This window comes from Chlamydotis macqueenii, chromosome 18, assembly GCF_036417535.1.
Source record: "Chlamydotis macqueenii isolate bChlMac1 chromosome 18, bChlMac1.mat, whole genome shotgun sequence".
In the NCBI taxonomy this organism is placed as follows: domain Eukaryota; kingdom Metazoa; phylum Chordata; class Aves; order Otidiformes; family Otididae; genus Chlamydotis; species Chlamydotis macqueenii.
Window position 1 is genome coordinate 8,476,226 of NC_141573.1, and position 19,177 is coordinate 8,495,402.

General features: G+C 43.2%; 1 protein-coding gene across 1 annotated transcript in view; it reads left to right on the forward strand.

The window, feature by feature from the left end:
- Window positions 1-19,177, forward strand: part of DNAH9 (dynein axonemal heavy chain 9) — a 169,583-nt gene that overhangs the window by 111,535 nt on the left and 38,871 nt on the right. Inside the window, exons 56-60 of the mRNA XM_086762087.1 lie at window positions 542-706; window positions 3,069-3,209; window positions 6,698-6,868; window positions 8,347-8,469; window positions 18,648-18,841. Of these exons, the coding sequence (XP_086618213.1) occupies window positions 542-706; window positions 3,069-3,209; window positions 6,698-6,868; window positions 8,347-8,469; window positions 18,648-18,841 (794 nt within the window). The remainder of the gene's footprint in view (window positions 1-541; window positions 707-3,068; window positions 3,210-6,697; window positions 6,869-8,346; window positions 8,470-18,647; window positions 18,842-19,177) is intronic.

Sequence of the window (19,177 nt, forward strand, 5' to 3'; positions counted from 1 at the left end):
AATCAAGTGAGGCTGTGACTTTGTCCTCAGTTTTGAGCCTGAGATGTGTTGCGCTCATCTCTGGACCCAAGTGACCTTGCTGGTTTTCTTTTCCCACCAGGTTTTGACCCCATGGTCCTCATTGCTGGTATGACTGGTATTAGTGTGTAGTGGCAAGTACAGAGGTTCACCAGGAACAGTGAGAAACAGCAGGGACTATCCAGGCTGACTTAAGCCAAATAAATAGATATTTCTGAGACAAAGATGAAGGATGTATGTCCGAGGTGTGGGATGAATGTCTTTTCCTCCTGATTAATTTCCAGCATTTTAATGTTCCTAGTGAAAGAGCTCACTTCTCCTGGTGATTTCTGTACTGCTCAAGGTTTCTTTGATACGGACTAATCCTCAGAGCTCTGTCCACGCCCAGGGGTTGCAGAAATCAGGAGTAAGCAATACTGGCTACGGCAATTGTCAGTTAGAAACCTGTTCCTTTGTGAAGGTGGTTAATCCTTACTTTACAGCGTGTGTTGTGAGTAAAACTTTCTGAATTTATTATTTGCAGTCAGATCTCACGAAGCAACAGAACGGATTCAAAATCACCTTGAAAACATTAGAGGACAACTTGCTTTCTCGGCTGTCGTCAGCATCTGGGAACTTCCTAGGAGACACAGCGTTGGTGGAGAACTTGGAGATCACTAAACAAACAGCTGCAGAAATTGAAGAGAAGGTACATAACCCAGAGAAAAGCATGTATGTGACGTTATCTTTAAGGATTTCTAGGTGGAACATGATTTCTTTACTGTGTCTGTCTCTACCCCTTCTGCTGAGTAGAGAATAGGAACTGGTACAAATTCAAGTGCTTTCCATTCGGGACAGCTTCAAGCCATTTAATTCTGTGGAGCTTTTGTATGTTAAATGGCCTATTTAAGACCAAGAGAAAACGTCAGTGCCTGATGTGAAGACAATAAAATTTACTCACTGTATCAAGGCAGCTTTAAACTGTTCTAGCATAATCCTGAATACATCCCACTTCCTCAATTAAGCCAGATTTTAGTACTGACCAGGGACTGGAATCTGTTGAGTTTGCAATCTCGAGTAAATCTGCAAGAATTTGGGCATTTCATACTCTTCCATTCCTTAGAGCATAAATCGGCGTTTGTATTAGCTGTGCAGTGTCAGCATTGCCACCCACCCAGTTCACCTTGCTGGCTAGGTAGGATTAATTAAATGCACGGTGGTTTTGCCCTGTTGCTAAGAGACGTGTGATTGTCACGCCAGGTTTGTGATAGGGCCCCTGTATGGCCATTCGCAACTGCTTCCCTCTGCAGCCCTCTCATCGTCGCAGCCTGCTCTTGTCTTCCTCCAGCCCACGGGCCCACGCTGCCTGGATAAGTTGCCACGTGCTGGGGTCACACTGGAGCTCCCTCTTGCTTCCCAGTGCTGTAGCCCCAGTGGCCTGGGAACTAAATGATCCTCCAGGTTAATAATTGGAATTATTTCTGCTAGGCATTCATGATACGTATGGGATGCATTCAGCTCCATAAGGAGGGTTTGCTGGAACCCCCAAAGAGGATGCTGGAGGGATGTTTTGACGTGGGGAGCTTGGGATCTCCTTCTGGAAGTAGGCATTCTTGAAGTGCTTAAATTTCTAAAGAAGTTGTAGTTTGTAAAGCTGGTTGCTGCCACCTCTGTGACAATAGAGATGAATTTTAGAGTTGGCATATATTTTCTGTGAGGTTGGTACCCGCATGGAAAACTGTCTCAGGGCTCTGTTAGAGTTCTGCTTCTCAAATCAACTCTTACACTCTTCTTGGTCTGTATACCCAAAGAAAAAATGTTCAATCAACATTTTCCTTCCCATGGAAGTGCATCCTGCTCTATTTATGGAAAGCAACTGTCTTCACCACCTCTGGCTTTTATATTGTTAGATTTATTAATCGTTTTGGGGGTGGGATATTCAAAGTTAGTTGCTTAAGTCTAAGCTGGACTCTGGGGCTCCCTTTATAGTCAGTGGTGAGACATGGGTGCTACCAGAAGAGAGTCTTATCTGACAAAGACAAGTGATCCATGGCCCATGCAGATGTTTGTTTCTGCAGTAGACATTGAAGCTGCTCTTTGGGGGACTCAGATATTACAGCCCATGGAGGTGTGCAAACAGGCCAGCCCCACAGATCCCAATGTGTGTGATTGCACACAGCAGATCATGGCTCAGTCTGTGCTTTGTTGGGAAGGTTTGATGTGCCCAACCCAGATGTGCTCAGGTCACGGCAGAGGGAAACCCAGTGGCATACATTTGGGTGGAGGCTGTGTCTTGCTCTGCTGGCTTGTACAACATGTGCTGAGCCTTTTTCTGACACAACCCCATTGCATGGTTTGCTGGATCAGCACTGGCTCGGCAACATGTGCCTGTGCTGCAAGACACTTGTGACTGTAATAGCCAGAGCCTACAACAGTCCCCGAGGGGCTCGAGGACGTCACTTCATGCTCCTGAAGTGGAGTGAAAGAACAAACAGGACTGAGATGATAATGGGGTGATGTACCTGCCGAGAGGATTTTCACCGTGTCCATCACGGCAGCGATGCACACACCTGGCCAGCAAGGTAGGGATGTGTTAAATACTGGTAAGGAAAGGCAGCAAATAGCTGTTATAAATTAGCAGTTCTCAGCCCTGGGGAAGCTGCCTCAAGAGCAGCGCTAAGCCTGCTCAGCCCAGTGTTATTAATGATCTGCACAGTAGGGGGGCAATTAGCAGGAGAAACTCCTGGATGAGAAAAATCATTCCAGTTAGTGAAGAGCAGAGACCCTAGTGAGAAGCCGGGAGGGGGCTTGGGAAAACAGAAGGCTGGGCAACAGGACGGTGAATGCAGTTAAATGGAGAAAACACCAGAGGAAGGGGGATGCTGGGAACGGGCGGCTCAAGCCGGACCACACCACAGTTTGGAGGGTGGAGGCTGATCCCTGCAGTGGTTGCATGCAGGTTGTTCACTACTTGGCCTGACATCTCTGTGGCAGATGCTAACTCTCCCATGGACTGCACAATCAATTCACACAGGTGTTTTCATGGTAGTTTTACTCTCTTTTCCTCCCAGGTCCAGGAGTCTAAGGTGACAGAAGCCAAGATTAACGAGGCCAGAGAGCACTACAGGCCTGCTGCTGCACGAGCCTCTCTGCTGTACTTCACCATGAACGATCTCCACACCATCCATCCCATGTACCAGTTCTCTCTGAAGGTACTGTCCCCCTGAGCCATGGAGGGAGTCCCTCTGTGTTGAGCACTGAGTGTGCGCCAGGGTCCCTACTCAGCTCTGAATTTGCCAGTTAGTTCACCACAGGTAATCAGATTTGGATCAGCTTCAATGAGCCTTAATTAGGTTTCCTTTGTTCGGTTTCTTTCTAAGCAGCTGAAGTCTTGTGGGAAGACACAGCCTGACTTAGAGGTGCATTAATATCCTTTGCTTCTAAAAATCCAGGAAGCCATTTGTTCTTTCTTCCATATTCACACCCTCTTGGCCTGGCAGAACAAGGCGGACAATGGGTTTAAAAGATATCATCTGGGGGAAGAGCCAACAAAGTACTTTTTGCTATGTATTTTATATATTTATGCACAGAGTTTTTGCGCAGCATTTGGAGTCGCTCCATCAGTTGAACTTTTCTTTACGCTTACATCAGTTCTGTGATGTCATCAGGGTCATGAAGCCTGTGCAGATATTTCATAAGCTAACAGGAATTGCCACAGCCCTTAAAAACTATCCAAGACCTTGGTGTTGAAAGAGTCCTGACTTTCCAAATGACATAGTATTAAAACATCGCACCACTCTCTAAACACAGTCCTGTCCCACTGAGACCACATCATCAGGGATTTATTGTCACCTTCTGTACAAAAGACAGGTCATTCCCACTCCCATTTCTGCAACACAAGGGTTCCAAGCAGCTGGGCTTTTCAGGAGCTTGGATGCTTCCTACATTGCAGTTACAAAAGCCTTTCGGGTAGTCAACAGCATGGTGTGAAATTGAACTTTGAATTATATCTGTGCATGGTTGGTGTAAAGGAAAAGGCAGCACGTGCATGATTGGAATATTGACCGCCTTTTGGTATGGGCTTGCATACACGCTTATCTACAGTCTGGAGAAGTTCTCTGGAGGGTTGCATTTCTGCTCTTCTCCCAGTGTTGTGTAGTCATCAGCCAGACAAGTAAGCCTACAGCCTAAAATGTCCTTAGACTAGAAGTCCATGTGGAATTTATGGCTGTGTTACCACCTGCAGCCTGGCTACTGGCAGTCTCGGCTACAGGCATGCTCATGATGGTAGTATGAACACAGTGGGGACCATGCTGGGAGAAGACCACCACTTCTTGCTGTATGGTCCTAAAATAAATGTAAAAGAGACATAGCCAAAGCATCTGTGCTCCAAAGGCCTTGCTACTTTCCTGCATTGTTTGAATAGACTGCTACCCTTCCTTACACAGTACGTGTAGCTCTGTAGTATGTGGACATGTTACATGGAGAACTAGGAATGATGTCCCTCCTTTGAAGAACATTCCCTCCTGGAGCTGTTCTCACCAGAACACCTGGAGAACATTTCCAACATGACAGGTTGATTTCAATGCAATTATTGCTACTCATCGTGATGGGACTGAACTGTAACTCTTCCCATATGGCAGCAGAGCCCAGTAGAAGCTAGTAGCTTTTGTGGGAATGAGACCATGGCCAAATTGCCAAGTTTCTTGACTATCTTTGAGACACCAGTACTTCACTTTATGGTGTATATGAATAGCCTGAGAGGCTTGCCACAATGGAGGAGATAGATCTTTAGAGTAAAATACATGGCCAGCAGTGAATTCATAGTTCATGTCCTTGCTTCATGTTTGGGCATCACTTAATCAGTTGTTTTCTGTTCCCTGACTGGTAGGAAGTGGGGTTTCTTTCAAGCCATCCCCTCTATCTTTGAAGCTGCTTAGGCAGGCGTCCCCTCTTTCTGTGCTCTGCATATGCTGCCCAAGACACTGGGGAAGTTTTGGTCCCTGAGCAGCTTCTAAGGACCTGCTGCAGTAAAAATGAAAGTGCCGATAATCCCTTGCCTTGACAAAGTAGATCTGGCCAGTAGAGACCCAAGGGCCTTTTAGGGTATTTATTGAAGTGTCTTAATGTTTTATAAATGGAAGACCTTTTTTTTTTTTCTTTTTTCTTTTTTTTTTAATCATAGGAAAAAGGTATTTTGGGGGACAGAGGGTTAAATAAGATGGCGTCCTAGTCTAGAACTTCTTCAAAATTATGAAGTGACCTGGAAAAAGTAATTGAGAAAAGAATACAGTATTTTGAGCCTCATCCACAAAGAAGCTTTTCTTTTTGATATCTACAACTCATGCTGAAATAATTTTACCAGGAAAATGTACAGAGTATCTTTTGTGGAAGGGTGCCCTTTGAAAGATTCATTCCTTACATACGCATAATAGATACAGGAGTTTCTGAGATTTCACCTTTAATCTATGTCTTCTGTGTTTTGTTTGTTTTATGTTTTCCAGTTCAGATTAGCAATGTGTATAAATACATAGAAAATTATTGGGTGAAATGTTTTTATCTAATAAATTTTGATGGCAGATCATAAAACATCCTGTAAAAACTCACAGAAAAGATTTTAAAATACTTGCCACACAACTAGAAGCCCATTATAAATTAGAGAACAAGATTTATATGCAACTCTGCAGTATGTCTTAACACAATTTAAAGAAATGTAAGCAGGAAAATCCATTCTGCAATTATTTAATAATGCAGTAGGTATCAATGTTACTTAATTTGTTGAGGCATCAATTTGCTTTGTAGAACCCTTTAAAGTAATGCTGCCAACACAGTCATCCCTCGTCCAGTTGGTGCTATTAGTTTGCACTGGCCTGGTTATTTTCTGTTAGCTGGGTACCAGCGTACGGAGCCTTTGCATCGCTAATCAGGACTTAGGCTTTTTTTTTTTTTTCCTGGTTGCATTTGGTAATTTGCTAATGGGTTTTCTTCAGACTGCTCTGAAAGTTTTTTGTCTTTTCTCATTTAAATCAGAAATGGTGTTACAAGAACCCTTAGTATCTTATATAACAGTGTCATTCTCGCTGCACGCACCCACCCCAAGGGGACTTTATGGACTGGGTGACCCGCGTTCCACAAGCTGAAGTCCTACCTGCCCTTCTCATCTAGTCCTTTGCTGAATCCAGACAGTAAAATACTCGTTACTTTTTTTTTTTTTTTTTTGTATGTAAGGGAATTCCTTTTTTCTGTTGAAACATTTGTGAAATGGGAGGTGTGCTTTCCTCTGGGAATGCCACTATTTTTTTGTCTCAACATTTGCAGAGAAAGTGGAATGTGTTTTCCCTATGAGAGAACACATTTGGTCAGAGAAATGTTTCTGATATCCGTTTTGTCTTAATCAGTCAGCCTGTCTCTGCACTACTTTCTCAAGCCCAAGAGAGTGCAATGTCACAGGGAATGTTGTCATTGCCTGGCTGCACGTTCCTGAAAAAGCAGTTAAAGGCAGATACAGGGTCTGGTCTCTAGATGTGCTCCCCTGCCTCCTGGAGCTGGTGGGCCACACTGCTGGGCCGACAGGAATCCTTTGCTTGTGGCTCCAGAGATTAAGTATTTGAGTTGGCTTTGTTATTTCAGCACTTCAGGTGCGCAGGAGCATGCAAAGATCATCTAGAAACCGTCAACGTCTTTGTGTCTCCCCACTTAGGCGTTCAGCATCGTATTTCAGAAAGCCATTGAGAAGGCACCTCCAGACGAGAACCTTGAAGCGCGCGTGTTGAACCTCATCGACAGCATTACCTTCTCTGTGTTCCAGTACACAACCCGGGGGCTGTTTGAGTGCGATAAATTGACCTACACCGCTCAAGTTACCTTCCAGGTAAACACCATGGTTTCATGCAATCTGTATGCAGTGATGTATTTTACAGGCATATTGGCATGCAGAGAAAGCTCCAACTGTCGCAGCTGTGGCCTTCAGCATCAGAGCCGCAAATACAAGGGCTGGGTTTTCTTCTCTGCCTCTCTTGCTGATACCAGTCACAGATGCTGTGTTTGGTTTGCACAGTGCTGACAAATGGTTGTTTGAGAGAGTAATACCTGCTTGCAGGACCTGAAAAAAAAACGGGCAAAACAAGCTGATCTTGAAGGCTTATCGGTTTTATCCAAAAGAATTGCATGCTGCGTAGCTGCTGTCTTTTGTCTAGTATGTTAGTGTAATTTTTAGTCTACAGTCTGAGCAAGGACGCCTTTGTATATCCCTGTGTTGAAATCAAATTCAGTCAATAAATCGTGCTTGGCATGGTGTTGCAAAGTTATTAGGTTTGTGCAGTGGGTGACTATGTAAATGCCCTGACATGTAGAATGTAGGTAACTACATTCAGCATTAAAAATTGTCAATGGGTCACCATAAGCTGTTGGGAAAACGAGCATCCACAATTGTTGGTGTGTGGAGGCAGTTGAGTGGTGAGGCATAGGATTATCCCATATAAAAAAAACAGTTGGCTCTTGAACTGAGTAGCTCATTACCATCATTGGTGGAAGAGATACCGGTCACGCTTCAGATGCCATTGCCCAGTAGGCAACAATGAGATACAGTCTAGGATCTGTGGCAAGAAAATGACAAACTCGCCACTCCAGCGCTGCTCTTTTTCCTCACAGAATTGGTGTTCAGGGTTTTGGAGTTTATCTCTGCAATTTCAGAAGTCTGGCAGTGCACTTGGAGCAGAGACTCCAGCTGGGCTCATGAACAGATATGGCTTTCCAAAATTCCCTCGAATATTGCTCTGGCAGTCTTACTCGATGTGTTCCTGAAAGCCACCATTGGTGGTAAAAACATCAGTAGTACTTGAGTAGCTCAGGTGCTCTCCAGTGTTTGAGACCTCAGGGACCGCTTATTCTCTTGGTGTGTGTACCATGAGCTTTTTGTGGGTTTTTAAAAACTTTGGTTTGTTTTAGTTTTGCTTGTTTGTTGTAAACATTCTCCCTTTACTTTCAAAATGAAAAAAAGATAGTGAGAGATGGACAAGACCTTGGTAGCATGCCCTAGAGAGGGATGCTGTGGTCCTTTAAAGAAAGTTACGTATTCTCTAGCTGCAGGTATCAAGCACAGGGACCACATCGTTTTCCCAAACTTTGATCCTTTTATGTTGTCAATCTCCATCCTCGTTCCTAGTTCTCTTTTGGGGAGACCCAAAGCACCTGCATGGTACGTTTCATCACACTCCTTCTGCATGGGGCACTGCGTACTTTTTAGCCACACGTTTGGCAGCTACATGAGTTCAATAATTAACCTGCTAGAGTTTATTGCTGTTCTATACCCTGGCTGCTCAAGGATATCTTGTCTGTTTGGAATTACAGATACTTCTGATGAGTAAAGAAATCAACATGGTAGAACTGGATTTCCTACTAAGATACCCAGCAGAGACCAGAGTGACAAGCCCTGTGGAGTTCCTGTCTAATCACTCCTGGGGAGGAATCAAGGTACCTATTTCACCTGAATGAGCATATCCTCTGGGTTTTTTTTGTGATTGTATATTGCAAAGGACATGGAGATCTTCACTGTATTTGGGAGGAGGTGGGAATTTAAGGCAGATGTGACCATCTGCAGAGATGTGTTGGGGACAGAGTAGTGACAGCTGACAGACCTTCTGCAGAAAAATACTGCCATGGCATTGAGAAGGTCTAACAGCTGCTGTGTGTTGGAGGAAGAGCATCTCAAAGAGATGTGAGTTACCCCATCTTTGTCTCTATTTGTCAACAAATGCGAATTGTGCTGGATTTAGACCTAATTGTTTTCTGGAAGGAGAAAAATGTTTTTCAAGTTAGGCATGCTCATTTACATGTCATTGGATCTTTTGTTTTATTGTGGCTTCTGATCAGTTTCAGGCACTGCTGTGGTTCTATTTATAGCATGCTGCCTTTGTGGGATATTTCTTTGGTGCTGTAAAGTACAAAGCGAAAACATCCTGGTTTAATTGGGATAGTTCTCAAATTTCTCAGACTTATCCTGAGTTAGGTGGGAATTGAGTGGACTGTCACCTGAAGTTGCTTTGCAATAACTGATTCTCTTTGAGACAAGCCCTTCTCACTCAGCTTCCTCTCTCCCACTGAGTCTCCTGGGGTTTTTGATTGAGATGGAAACTATGTGATGCCAGAAGATGCTACTCTGCACATCTTTTTTGCTGAGCTGTGAGATGGCAAGATGTAGGTGTGTCCAAATGTGCTGCAGGTGTCTTCAGCCTCAGTGTGAGACTGCTGTCCCCATGAACTCTTCATCTCAAAGAGCTGCACTCGCTCATCAGTAATCTGTGCTACTTTGATGTGCTTCAGGATTTTGAGATAGTAAATTCTGTATTATCAGATACTGAATATTCTTCAGATTGTCTTTTGTGCGGATTGTAGTATTGATTTTACTATAAATGATATGGCTGGTGTCAACTTTATTAGTGTTTGTGTTCTATTAATGTGTGTTGGTTTATTAGCCTTTGAGTTTTTGGCAACTCCCATTACTTGAGGCATGGTTTTAGTAGAATCACATTTTGTCACAGACTGCTATAATTAGGTTAATTAGTCATGGCTTCTGTACAGCTTATTAGCAGGCTAAAATCTCCTTTTCTTTCATCAGGAAGATTAAGTGCTGTAATAAATTGTTTCTTCAACAAAGCTTGAGCAAAGTGTATTTCAGATTCATATTTCAAATTTGAAGTGGAATTTAGCATTCTGCTAATTTTTCACAGAAGCATTGAAAATGCTCCTGCACAAAGTGTTCCTCTTGCCAGGGGTTTCAGGCCAAGATAATAATGCCAAAAGAAATCAATATTAATATTTGTGGCCCATTCTCTGCGTCCCATTTTGGGCACGTTAACTTCAAAGGAAACCTCATTAAAAGTTGAGGGCTCTGAGCATGCTTTGTGTGACCTGGTGTATTATTTATTGTTGTTGTTGTTTGATTAATAATATATATAGTTTAATAGTCCTTTGCAGTTGTGCAGATCATGACAGTGGAGCATCTGGCACATGTTTATGGTTTAATTTTCCAGCTTCTTTCAGTAAAAAAGTTCAGTAAAAGGATTCACAGAGCTTCTTGCTGTAATGTGTGTGCTGGGGAAGCTCAATATTCACCACCGAACAAAGAAATCCGTGGACTTGGCGAGAAGGGCATGGTTTGTAGGGAAGGATAATATCTTTTATTAGAGCTACTGATAGACTTGGAAAAAATAGGTAAGTCTCAGGCTTTTTAGTGCTTCTTTAAGTCTGAAACAGGAATTGAATTCAAACTAAGTACAGGGTTGGGAAAATTGCTCTGAGCTTGGTTCTGTTCATCAGTCGGCCTGTGTGGGAGAAAAAGCAGTACCTGCGGAGCCGCTGCGGAGGCACAGTGGTTGGGTCTGGAGCAAGGGGAGATGTTAGCAAGGGACACAGTCATTAGCCTCCGTGCAAATACTGCCTCTGGTCATAGAAGGGTTAGTTAAGAGCGGGAAAGGGAGAAAACGGTGTAATTTAATGAAAGTAGCGCCTTTGAGTCCCTGGCTCTGTGTTCAATAGCATTGGTCATTTCAGTACCAAGGCCTGTCTTTTGCAGGCACTTAATAGTGATCTCTTGAGAAGTCTAAAGTATTCTTTTGCTCTTAATGAGGTTTTCTGTCTTTTTTCAATTTCCTTTATTACAGTAAGCTATACTTTCCTCGCCCTCTGTGTTCCCAGTACCTAGCTTAAAAGTTTTTATTTCTGTTGGTGCTTCTGAAAAACTTTTTTGTATGCAAGGTTGTCCATTCCTCCTGACTTGGCTGTTGGTTACCTTACCAATGAACGTGTGGACACACTGCACAGGGCATCAAGCCACAGCCACGTGCAAATGACCATTTTGATATTCTTGTTGCGTGATTGAACTTAACTTAGAATCAGTGTAGAGATTGTCCTCTATCAGGCTTTTTCCTCCATTTTTTTTCTTGTTGCCTTCACTGGAAGGGCTACAGTGTCATAAGATGAAGATTAATACCTAGATGTTAGGTGAGTGTTCTCTGAATTGATGCACTGTGGTCCCTTGAATCCTGTGTGAAACCCAGTCTGTTTGTTGTGCTGTTTTTCAGTTGTCCACAAGGCTACGACAGACAGCTCCTGTCATGGTTCTGCTCTGAGCATGGCTATAGAAAAGACATCATTGGGTTTTATGGTTGTTGGATCTTCCAGACTATGTCTATATCAACAAATAAAATGAGCCCGCAGTTGTTTTCTGGCACTAGTAGCACCTGAATCCATACAGTGAAACTTCCCTCACCTTCCAAACCAAAGAGACCTCATATATTATTTACTGTTGGCGGTCTCTGGATTGTTCTATCCCCTGGGCTATTTCTGGGCATTTTCTGGGAGCACACGTGTTCACTAAAGACAAATGTGAGCCAGCGAGATACTAGCAAACTGTGGCTCATGGTGAGCTCATGCCTGGACCTCTTCTGTAGCTACAGATTCAAGAGCAGATCAGCAGGCATGAAAAAGTGTCTTCTCCTCACTGTTTAGGTGTGCTGGGGTCTGAGATAGGCAGGTAGAAACTCCTTCGCCCCATAGTCTGAGATAACCTTACTCTGGAGCAGCTTTATAGGTGTGTAAGTGTGGGTTTAGTCCTGAGCGAATACAATTTGCCCATCAGTAGGGTTCACTAGCTTAGGCAAAGCCTCACACAAGACGTAGTTACACATCTTCTGTTCAGTGTCCAGTGCCAAAGGAGTATGCTTGTGTTTCTTAGGGGTTCAGCAGAGCACTTTGTATTTGCCTAGGGAAGATCTCATGAACGTACCCAGAGTCAAGCTGGGCTTTTCTTCAGCTTCCCTGCTACTAATAAAGCCTGTGTTCATGCCCTTATGGTCTTCATTTTCCTAGTTGCCTTGGCCAAAACCAGCCCTTTTTAGAAGATGAAGGTAGTTCTCAGGCCACTGAGATCAGCTGAAGGTTGAGTGTTGGGTGAATGAATTTCCCTGTGACCCCAGTAATCTCTGCTGTGAAATTTTCCCAAACTCCAGCTCCCTCCATGCCGTGCCCTTCCTGGGGAGCTGTGCCCATGTTGCCTCATTGCCTTGTGTCTCCTGCAGAACTGCAGTCCCTGATGAACTGTGCACGTGTCTGACTCTCACCACGGCAGCCTGTTCCCACAGGATGGATGCAGGCAGCTCTGAATCTCCTTTGCACAGAAACATATTTCCCAACTCTGATTTTCTTTGTGATATTTTCTGCAGTGCCTCTTCATTGCTGAATGCAGATGTGTCCCACAGTATAAGTGAAGCTAGTTAATATACAGCAAGAATACACCTGGCCAGCTTGGATTACTTCTTCATCCCAATCATTTCCCTCATCTTTTTCTGAAGAGGAAGAATTTTCATTATGTAGATATGAAAACGCTACTGAAAGGACATTGTTTAATAAATGTGATGTTGAATAATGAGCTCTAAATACTGAATTCAGCTTTCGAAGAGGAGAAAAGCAGTAGACAAAGTAGTATATTAACTCCATATTTATAATTTTGCAGAATGCAGATGATAAGATTGTGTGTGTGGCTTATGAGATAAAATACCAAATCATGTATTCGACATTTAAGAAAACTGGATTATTTTTTTTTTTTTTACAAAAGAACAGAAATGTGTCTTCCAACTTCCACTTTTTGTACTTTTTAAACACTGAAATTTTTCATTCTTGTCAAAGTTTCATTGTGACATAATCTGCTGCCTACATTGTGCTCTTTGTGCATAAGCAAGGTGCTTTGATCAGGCTGGTCAGATATGAAAGGCTTGCAGCTCGCAGCTGTTCATATTCCTTCAGGATTATTATTATGCCAGCAAATCATAGTCTTAATTAAATATTTTTCCATTAACTCAGTTCTTCAGAGGTACAGCCTTTTAGTGCATCTTTAGTAGAAAACATTGATTATGACACTTCAATGTGCATTTATCTGCTCTCATCTAAAACTTTCCTAAGGACATTCCTCTGTCCTCACCAGCACTTAAGTCTTAGAGAAACATTCCCAAAGTCTCACAGAAACACTACTTGAGAACGTTTTACCCTTTTTTTTTTTTTTCCTTTTTTTAACCTGCTGGCTAACAATCTGATGTTTATCTGAAATACAGCAGAGCTTTTGATCACATCAAATATTAAAGATGTACTTTGTTGGTTTGATTGCAGAGTGGAAATGGAGTTTTTCTGGATGCCTCTACAGCAGTGTCAGCCTCTGTCCTTCACTCTCACTCCACCCCATGACACAAAGCCTGCTCTCAGCTGGTCATTTTGAATGTAAAAGTTCTTTCACCCTCTAGATGGAAGGAAAGGAAGTAATTGCTTCATCAGAGATATCTTTTAGCTATACAATGTCTAAAAAAGATACATTTGATATCTTTTCAAGTCCTATTGCTTTACTTAAAAAATTGAAAAAAAAAAAAAAGGATCAGTTGCAGTGTGCTCCTGAAAAGATACCAGAGGGTTTGATGAGGTTCTGAGCAACCTGATCTAGTCGAAAAGATGTCCCTGCTTCTTGCAGGGGGGTTGGACTAGATGACCCTTGAAGGTCCCTTCCAACCCTAACCATTCTATGATTCAGTGACTATGGACCCAGGATTGACCACAGAGAGGGTCTGATGGCTGAGTTCTCTGAGTTCTGCTAGCGACTAAGAGCACACAAGCAGTCATCCCACTTTGGATGTGGTATACTGCACCTAGATGTGTATGGTGCTTTTGGAAAGGCAATGAAGTCAAAAGCCTTGGTTTTGGCTCCTCTTTATTAGTTCTTCCTTTTAAACCCAGATCTGCCACAAAGGACCTGTTGGAACTCCTTATTTCTCTAACGTCGTAGAGCTCATAAATATTTTCTTTGCATGGCAGTATTGATTCACAAGAACAGCTGTGAAAGGGAAAAAGCAATCAGTCTTCCATATTAATAAAGCGTGGAACAAGGTGCATCTCAAAGAACTGCAATAAAGTTCCACACCAGAAGTTTGGAAAACTTTTGTGATAGAGGATAGTGAAGGACTGGCACAGATTGCTTGCAGTTTCCGTTACTGAGTTGTTCAACATGGTCATGCAACACATGTATGAGGATTATGTCAGTGACCTGAGTGCATCAACTCTCAGAGAAGGAGGTCTGCAGCTTCTTTCATCTCCTAGTCTGGTTGCCTGTTCTCAAGGCCAGCTCTGCTATGGTGCCACCATGAAAACTTGGATGAGAGAATCGCTGTGAGAAGCCTCATCGAGGGACGAGTCTGTTCATATGTGTGTGTATATATATGTATATCAGAACAAAAAAACCATGGACATTGAGAGCCTTCCGGCAGGTGACATCCTGGAACAGGTGCTTCAGCTGAGCTCTTCCAGTCCTTGAGACATATTTTCTCTTTAAGTTTTGCTGTGCTTTGGCCCATGGCCCATCTGTGATTTATTATTATTTCTTATGAAGCAATACCTAAACTTGGAGCCAGTTTTGACCAGATGGCAACCTTAGAATAACTGCCTTTAGTGATAAGAGCAAGTGTTTTCTCTAATAGATTCACAAAAGCTTGTTGTAGTGTATCTGGCACTAGGAGATAAATTGCATGCCGTAGCAGTGAACCAGAACTTTGAAGTTGTCCTTTTCACTAAAGACCCAGCCCATCCTCTGGAGGCAGCAAGCAGTGAGGGGATGCTGAGTGGATCATCTCCTTGTTGTGCCCGTCTGCCCCGGACTTTTGCCTGTCGCCACAAGACGTCGTCTTTTTGTGAAGATCCGCTCTCCTTTCTGGCCCTTTGTTGACTCTCTGAAGGGGCTGGTGCGAAGGACACCAGCAGTTTGCTCTGCAATGGCATCTAGGTTGGCTTTCTCCAAGCCAATGGCTGACGCACATTGTATTTCCCACAGCTGTTGGAGGGAAAGAGAGTATTTTTCATTTGTGAATGTGTGAAACTCACAGATCTGCTGACTTACCAGCTCCAGTTTAAAGCTGGTTCTGGCTTACATGAGAAACTGTCGTAGAAAAACAAAGTGATAAAGCAAGTTGTTTGTGATTCAGTCAAAGAAAAATCATTTTCTCTGAGCAGACAGTGATCCTTGCCTTGACGTGGTGCGAAGAGACCTGTTTTGCTGTCAAAGTCTCATTTTGAGATACAAACTCAAGACCCCCATGTTTCCAGCCCCCGGAGATGATTATAGTGTGGGTTGCAAAGACAGGAAGGGGAGTCCTCCTGCCCTTTTCATCATCTTTTATTTTGATCAATGTTCTTTGTCTCTCTCAATTTCCATGACAACTCTAATTGACAAATGTATTCATTATGTTGACAAAAATAGCCACGCTACGCAGGTTGATGTGTAGTACCCATCTGCTATCCCAATGTACCATTCTCGTTTTTACTTCTGCTGCTTAGAAGGAGTGATGTATTTATTGTTGGTCTAAGTTTCTTGGAAAATTTCACGGCAGAGGTATTGAAAAGCCGTTAATATTCACAGAAAGATTACTGATTGAGATAGCTTTCATTGCGCCGGCTTCTAAAATAGCAGCATCTCTTATTAATACCATCACTCCTAATAAATGCAATTAAAATTGTTGACTAATGAAAATTTTAGCGTTAATTTATATAATACAGACTTTATGCTTGCAATTAGAGCTTTCTTGATTCTGCAACGTGTTGTTCAGGGAGAGAGAGACTATCATCTCTGATTACATGTCTGTCATTTAGTAAGAAGAAAGCAGTTTTTTAACATCTCCCTTGTTAACATCACTGAGAGACTTCTCGAAGCAGCAGCAGCTAGAGTTCTGAAGTGCTATTTTAAGTAAGTCACTTCAAAAATCAACAGTGTTAAAATGTTTTGTATAAGCACTTGCACTGATGAATCCACTGAATTCAACATTTGCCATTGTATTGTGTTCAGCTGTGAGAGGTGCATTAAATATATTTATTGCTGTGAGGATGAGATTTTGGCAAACCAGAATATGTGGCATTGTTCCTGTGAAGTTCAATTTCTCATGTTCTGTGCTTCAGGTCCTGGTTTCCCACAGAAAGTGGGATATGACACTGATTTTGGAGTAAGTACTTCTGTCGCTGACATTTCTCCATGCTAATGCTAATCTGTACGTGGAAACAACATCTGTTGAATCACCACTTTGCTCACACTCTTGTTGATGAAATTCTCGGGATCCCTGGGAGTTTGGCATGGAGATGGTCAGTGCCAAATTCATACTGTAGCTGTCAAGTGGTATTGCAAGCACTCTGCTTTTATCTGTCTTTTCATGGAGATATTGATGAAATTGTGACTTTGGGCAAGGCTTCATTTGTTGGAGGAGCATTTATGGTAATATCTACAAGTACTTCTCTGCCTATAGCTCCAGTTCAAGGCCTAGAGCAGATGACCTGTGAGGAAAGATGGAAGGATTTGTCCAGCTACAAGATGACAGAGCCAAACTCTCATTGCTATTGTCATTTTAAAAGTCAGCATTTTGGTGGACAAAGCTGTGGCTGACCTGATCCAGTGCTGACCGTAGTCTTAGTCTGAGCACAAGGTTAGACTAGACACTTCCAGAGATTTCTTCCAACCATTGCTTCTGTGATCCCATGAGTGCATATTCAAAAAATGTCTTGGGTCAATGGCACCCACTGGGAACAGCTTTATAGCCTCTTTCTCTGTCATCTACAAGCATTCCCACTGCTGAAGACGTGAACTCATTTGTCATAAGGAGCCCCTTTTTCTGACTCTTTCTTCCCTTAGTTTGTTCTTTGTCTTGAAGTACGATTTCTAACTAAATTCAATCTATTAGAAAGACTGAAGTTTTACAGTACTCTCATCTTCTCATTGGGAAGCCTTTCCAGAGGGAAAGCATGGCTTTTCTGCAGTGGCCACTGAGTGGCCTTCAGTGTCTTCTGCCTCATTTGCAACAGCATCATCATACCCAAGGCAATCTCTCGGCTCTCCTGTCAGGGCACGTGCATGACTTTCAAAGCCCTTTGGCAAGTGCGTACTTTTTCAGTTGATCTCAACAAGGTGTGACACCAGTGTTTTTCAAGGAGCTTTTTCGGTTTCTTTCCACGGGATGTGAGCTGGAGCATCAACGGTGTGGAACACCTCTGCCCATCAAGAAGCTTCTACTTGACTCTGAGTGTGTCCTTCTGTTTCCATAGAAAACAGCTCATTCACAGTCTTTTATACTTCACTTGTCTCTTCCACTTCATCTTCAACTGCTTACAGCTTCAGATTATGCAAAACACTCTGAAGATGTTTGTTTCAGCGAGAATTTTTCTTGAAAGCCAGAATAACCTTACAAGCTGTGCGATACATTTTGCCATCTCTTGTATGAAAGATAATTTGAATTCTTTACTTCTCTGCATAACATTTATAGATGCCACTTTCTAGCAAAAAATCTAGCTGCATTTTCATTGTAATTATAATTTATTTACTGCCTTGCTCAGCTGTACTTTAGAGCTATCTGCTTCTGCTACAGACTTGTAGCAAAAGTTAATATTTGTGTGTGTTTGGCAAGTATAAATCGGAGTGATTTGATTTTTACACTGGCACAGGATGGTGTGCGTGTCTCTACAAAGAAAAACCCACCCGTGTGCAGTTTGCGCAATATTTATTGAGATTTGTGGCTTCGTGGTCAGTTGTTGTGATTTTTGCTGCACAGTTCCCGTTGTGTCTGTGGAAGCAGTAAGGAAACTGCAGACTTGCAGCTCACGGGAACGCCAGCAATGTGCTCTCCTGTCAGACTGGGCCCAGGATGTCCAGCTCCCATACAAACCAGGCATTTGTCCTGTTGTGACAGGGCAAGGGGTAATGGTTTCAAAATAGAGGGAGGTAGATTTAGATTAGATATTAGGAAAAAATTTATTACAGTGAGAGTGGTGGAGCACTGTCCCAGGTTGCCCAGAGAGGCGGTGGATGCCCCATCCCTGGAAACGTTCAACGCCAGGTTGGCCGGGGCTCTGAGCAACCTGATCCGGTTGGAGATGTCCCTGATCCTTGCAGGGGGGTTGGACTGGGTGGGCTTTAAAGGTCCCTTCCCACCAAAACCCTTCTGTGATTCTGTGATTTCTGGGATAGCTGATAGTAGCAAATGCCTGTCACCTGAGATTTCTGAGTTCTGGTTTTGAAACAGGAGAGCAGATCTCTTCTCGCTTTGGGTTTTGGAGAATTGTATTGTGGATGGTGCCACATTCTTTCATCCTTTCCTGTATTGTCACTTCCAAACTCTGTGTCACAGCAGCTGTGCAGCAGGGGAGAAGGCCTGGATGCTGTGTGTGGCTTCACCAGCTGAGGAAGGGCATTGCGGTGAAGTGGGTGAGACCATTGGGGAGGGCTGTGTTTGGTGCAGCATGATTTTAGAGCTGACCTTATGTGGGCAGCCTTGAGACACGTTTCAGTTCAGAAGATGCAAAAATCTCCAGGCACATACCTTCCACAAGTGTGAAACTGTCCCCAGTTGTTGTTTTCCTGTGGCCTTGAAAACAGCCCATGTTGATTCCTGCTCCTATGACAGCATGCTGAGAACAGAGTTGGGAAAAGCAGAAGGGACAGAGTCTGATCCTGATGGGTTTCTGGCTGTGGGTCCCAGGCTCCAGCTCTGGTGGAACAAAATGTGAGCAGTCAGTAATGGTAGCAAAATGACTCAAGGGCATGTAGGATTGTTCTTCTGAAGATCTTCCTTGAATTTTTCCAGGCTCTGTCATCCATGGAGGAATTCAGAAACCTGGATAAGGATATTGAGGGCTCTGCAAAACGGTGGAAGAAATTTGTTGAATCAGAGTGTCCTGAAAAGGAGAAGTTCCCCCAGGAATGGAAGAACAAATCAGCTCTGCAGCGCCTGTGCATAATGAGAGCCATCCGACCTGATCGCATGACCTACGCAGTCAGGTAAGGGTGCTTCTTTACGGTCTCTGTAATGCTCTTGCTTAGCAGCCAATTTTGGGTGTGTGTTCCCTAGCAAACAGGAGTAATTCAGGAGTATGTTTAGATTTATTTGTTATAGAATGTGGGAGCTAAAAAATGGTTTCCTGTAAAGGAGTCTACTGAATGAGTCATCTGTGAACTCCGCAAGACAGATATCACATTTCATTTAACTGGAATTTCTTGCCTGGGGAGATCTAACCCCAACATCACCAGTGCTGACAGAACGGTGTAACTAGCACTGGGTGACGAGCAGACGTGCCAAGTCAGAGGAGCATCATCCTCCAGGTGTTATACACCTGC